We start from the raw sequence: 4,936 nt of genomic DNA on the forward strand, positions 1-4,936 counted from the left end.
CTTTTCTTGTGCAAGCACGTGTTTGGTTCGTTTCATGTGTTTAAAACAAAACATAACTTTCTCTTTTGTCAAGAATATATACACGGTAGATACCATAGGAGGGCTGGGATCCTTTGGTTAAGGCAACCGCATTGGGAGAATAATCCTCCACACCTAGGAAAAAATTATTCATGTTATTTCTACGCCAAAACAATTCTGTCAATGGTCAAAACTCAGAAGGAGCATAAATTTGTTCATCCAACGAAGTCTTGGACTACCTCCCTGACTTAGATCACTAGTAATTGAGCTATGATAGCTCCACTCTTTAGTACCATAAACAATATTATAGCACAATATTTTTTTCAGAGCAATACTCTTTTCGTCTCAAGTTATGTGACATTTTTTTCTTTTTGGTCAGTCTAAGAAGAACAATATTTTTTATATTTAGTTACAACAATTTATGTGACATTTTTTTCTTTTTGGTCAGTCTAAGAAGAATAATATTTTTTATATTTAGTTACAATTTAAATTTAAATTTCCTATTTTACCTTTAGTGAAATAATTTATAGCTATAAAAATTTCTATGACTTATTTTAGATCACACGCATAAAAAATCTTCATTTTTCTCAACTTCGTGCCTAATCAAACACCTCACATAAATTGTGACCAAGGGAATACATCTTTATCGGTGCATCGCTTCAACACTCCGATCAATTATCACTTCACAACTCCGATCGATCAATTGAAAGAGAGAAAAAATGAGTACAAGATAAGTTGAACGTGTATAGTCACATTCCAATGCTTTTGTTTTAATTAAAAATAAAAATAAAGAAATGACAACCAGTTAATTTACTACATGTCAATCCGAATTAAACTAGTTGAAGTTGGTACATAAATGTGGTAGAGGATACGATCAATATAGCTAAAACTATTTTCTCCCATTGGATCAACTTATTGTAACCTTTTTCTTTAGTTCAAATTTGTGACCAGTTATGCCCATAGGTTGAGTTTAAATCAAATGGCAGTACTTTCTTAAGATCAGCGAATTTGTTCGAGTTGAGAAATGTGGTGATTTTATTTAAAAGAATAACAGGGAAAAAAATTAAGAAAAAAGTGAAGAAACAATATACGCGCATTTTCCCCCGAATTTCGGCAGGTGATGGTGAATGCATGCAAATGTAAACCATCAATTTAATTTGTTCCTCTCATTGAATATTGAGAAGAGCATCGGTTGGTTACATTTTCTCCTCTTGTTGTAACTTGTTTTTCTTCCTTTTCCTTTATTTCTACAAACACATTTTCAGTTATTCACGACATTTTCATGGAAGAAGCAAGATCTTGATTGCAGATAGACAAAACTTTTGCTAGAGAGGGGAAATGGCTGAAGAGATTATCAATGCAAGTCATTCTTCCCCTGAAGAAACACACGTTGCTCCAAATCTTCCTACTTCAGCAAGAAAAAAAGGAGGATGGACGGCCATTGCATACATTCTTGGTAAACACAAAAAACATCAAATGATCCCATAATTTATTCACACACAATATCGTACGTACGTACGTATGTAACCAAAATGATAAAATATGTAACAACCGTGCTGATATCTTTGTATGTGTGATTTTTTTTTCTGAAGGGAATGAATCGTTTGAGAAATTGGCGTCCATAAGTTTGATATCGAACATGACAACTTATTTGCGGACCAAATACAATATGGGGGGAGTATTTCTGGTGAATGTGGTGAGTATATGGTCTGGCTGCTCCAACATTACGCCTCTAGCCGGTGCATTCTTGGCTGATGCCCACCTTGGCAGGTTCCTTACTCTCCTCTTTGGTTCCATTGCTTCTTTCCTGGTACACTAATTCTTCCTCTATACTTTCCCTTTTCTTTTTAATTGATTTATCCGAATTTGCATGCCTTTTTTTCCCGCAAATTTTAGCTTTAACTTGCTATATGAATATGGGTCACGAGTCTCAATGTGTATGTGAGTCTAGTTGCAACTTGCAAGATATGTTGTCCTAATCAGGGGTCAAAAGAACAGTAGTAAGGAGGGATCTGGGCATGCAATTTGGATTAAAGTTTTGGTTTGAAATTTGTGTTTGTTTATGACATTTTGAAAAAAACATTAACTTTTACTTGAAATTTTGATTTCAAATCCCAAATTACCTAAAAGGTAGAATATCCAAATACTAGGTGATTTCATTTTTAAAAAATTTAAAACTTGACCCATAATTTTAAATTTTGCAAAAAGAAAGACTCGTATTTATTGCAAAAGTAATAACCCAAGCTTACTTTACCCAAGAACCAATTCTTTCTCCAAACGGCCACACTTGCTCAAACCGGCCAAGTTGTGGCTGTCCCAATTCGCTGGCGAGAGTTATCTCTGGTAGCGCCATCATTTGCGACAGAACTCTTTGAAGGTATTTGGGGAAGTTTTGATAGTTTTTCACAAATTGTGAGATTTTCATTTTTGTGAAAAAAAGAAGTACAACTTTTAAAATCCAAACTGCAAGTCAAAATACAATTTCAACTTCAAATCAACAACTACCCAAATTAATGATCTCAAGTTCATTCCATACGCCTACTAAATAGCGCTTGAAAGCCCCCAACTCATGTATTTTTGGCAGGGGATGGGAATGGTGACATTAACTGCTGGAGTCGATGAACTCAGGCCACCTGGTTGCCAAGGCCTTGCTTGTCCCCAGCCACAAAAATGGCAGCTTGCGTACCTTTTTGCAGGTCTTGGATTTATGGCGATAGGTTCCGGAGGTATCCGAGCCTGCAACATCGCCTTTGGTGCTGATCAATTCGATACTAATACCGAAAAAGGAAGGTCTCAACTCAAAAGTTTCTTCAATTGGTGGTATTTCTCATTCACTATAGCCCTCATCATAGCCCTCACAGTTGTTATCTACATCCAGACAAATATCAGCTGGTTTATAGGCTTCGTAATACCAACTTGCTGTTTAGCCCTTTCCATTATGATTTTCTTGATTGGTCGCAACGCTTACATTCGTTTGAAGCCACAAGGATGTGTTTTTATCGACATGGCAAAGGTTATAAATGCAGCTTGCAGAAAGAGACACGTTATCGTTTCACCAACAGCAAATTCCCTTTATGATCATGCCACCAAGGAATCAGAAAATGAGCTATCGGTGCTTAGGCACACAGACAGATTTAAATTCCTTGATAAGGCCGCTGTTATTGTTGATCCCAACAGTGAATTGAATGCTGAAGGAGTTGCTAAAGATAGCTGGAGACTGTGTAATGTCGAACAGGTGGAAAGGCTAAAATGTGTAGTGGGAATTTTACCCGTTTGGGTGGCTGGAATCACTTGTTTCATCACCATGGAACAGATGAATACATTCGGGGTTCTTCAAGTAATTCAATCCAACACAAAAGTTGGGAATTTCATGATTCCTCCAGGGTGGATGGGACTAGCATCCATGATCTCTCTGGCTATATGGATCTTCATCTACGAGTGTGTATACATTCCTAATGCAAGGAAAATCTCTAAGAAGGAAGCCAGATTGTCTTTGCAAATGAGAATCAAAATAGGCATTTTCATGTCAATTCTTTGCTTAGCAGTAGCTGCATTAGTTGAAACAAGACGCCGAGACTTGGCCCTGAAAGAACGCACATTTATCTCTCCACTTGGCGTTGGATTCTTTTTGCCTCAATTCATTCTATCAGGGTTGACAGAAGCATTCGCCGCAGTATCTGTCATGGAATTCTTGAATAACCAAGTACCAGAGACCATGCGAAGTGTGGCTGGAGCAATTTTTTTCTTGAGCCTAAGCATTGCCAGCTACCTCAACACACTCATTGTCAATACAGTTCAGATGTTAAGCAGGCTACATGGCGGAAAGCCGTGGTTGGGAGGTCATGACCTTAATGAAAACAAGCTAGAACGTTTTTACGTTCTTATTGCCGGCTTGGGAGTACTGAACTTCATATACTTTCATTTCTTCGCCAGTCGTTACATTCAAAGCTATGAAGAGTCAAAGAGGAGAAAGACTGTGTTGGAGACTCGCGCTGAAGCCTGTTTCGTCGACCTGCCAGAAAAGAAACCATGAAAACATGAGCAACTTAAATGAGGTTTGGTAATCCAAACGGAGTAATTGAATTAAAGACATGAGTACACTAATGCCTTATATAAGTTTGATGAGCGTGCTACTTTATTGACAGTAATATTAATGTCCATCATTCATCAATGCTTAAATGTTGAGTAAAGGTTGTAGGACTATATGGGTTCGGATAATGTATAAGGACTTAATCCATTATCATCTCTTAGCAACATCACTTTTTGCGTCTCAATTTCAAGTAAATTGAGATTAGCAATATGAATTTTGACTGCCCATATTGATTTATTTAAGCTCGTCTCAATGTAATACTATAAAAAACAAAAAAACAAAACAAAAAAAAATCATCCTCTAAGTTCTCCCCATTGTCATTGATCTCTTACGATAACCTAACATATATAGGACCTAATCTAAAGTAATCGCTCGCGTAAGATTCCTCTCATTGCTGCAAACACTTCTGACACGAAGGAAAAGAGGATAATTACAGTAGGTTGACAGTTAATATAAAGTTAGTTAGGCCGTTAGTTTTTAAATGGTCACTTGACGATGATCTCTTTTCCCTATTTGGACTATAAAATGCTTGTTTAATGAGCATAACGGTCATTCAAGAATGAGATACATGAAATTTTATTGAGTTTCATAGAAACGAAATATTTCTTTTTTTATTATTAGGAATTTTTGTGAGTATAAACATGTATTCTTCTATCTGAAGAGTGCACTGGATGTGGCTATAATAAAGTTTCTCTTATTCGTAGTAAGAACTATTGTAGGGGATATGTTTTCATACAATGTAACAATTTATTAATTTTCTTGGTATAAAGAGATTAATTCGGACAAGTTCGTTTTGCCGGAATATTATCTTTACATTCTGAAAATATA

At 36.3% G+C, this 4,936-nt stretch overlaps 1 protein-coding gene across 1 annotated transcript; it reads left to right on the forward strand.

Annotated features, from left to right (window-relative positions):
• The first annotated feature begins 965 nt into the window (after window positions 1–965).
• Window positions 966–4,322, forward strand: LOC132055887 (protein NRT1/ PTR FAMILY 2.8). The gene is made up of 4 exons (XM_059447898.1): window positions 966–1,209; window positions 1,328–1,474; window positions 1,611–1,828; window positions 2,603–4,322. The coding sequence occupies exons 2-4, from the start codon at window positions 1,357–1,359 to the stop codon at window positions 4,049–4,051; spliced, it is 1,785 nt and encodes a 594-aa protein (XP_059303881.1). The 5' UTR covers window positions 966–1,209; window positions 1,328–1,356; the 3' UTR covers window positions 4,052–4,322.
• Window positions 4,323–4,936: the final 614 nt, after the last annotated feature.

This window comes from Lycium ferocissimum, chromosome 5, assembly GCF_029784015.1.
Source record: "Lycium ferocissimum isolate CSIRO_LF1 chromosome 5, AGI_CSIRO_Lferr_CH_V1, whole genome shotgun sequence".
NCBI classification, from domain to species: Eukaryota; Viridiplantae; Streptophyta; class Magnoliopsida; order Solanales; family Solanaceae; genus Lycium; species Lycium ferocissimum.

Coding starts and splice junctions, on each gene's coding strand:
- LOC132055887 (XM_059447898.1), top strand. CDS start 1,357: ATGGCTGAAGAGATTATCAATGCAAGTCATTCTTCCCCTGAAGAAACA. Junction 1,475..1,610: donor GGCCATTGCATACATTCTTG/GTAAACACAAAA, acceptor TTTTTTCTGAAG/GGAATGAATCGTTTGAGAAA. Junction 1,829..2,602: donor GTTCCATTGCTTCTTTCCTG/GTACACTAATTC, acceptor TATTTTTGGCAG/GGGATGGGAATGGTGACATT.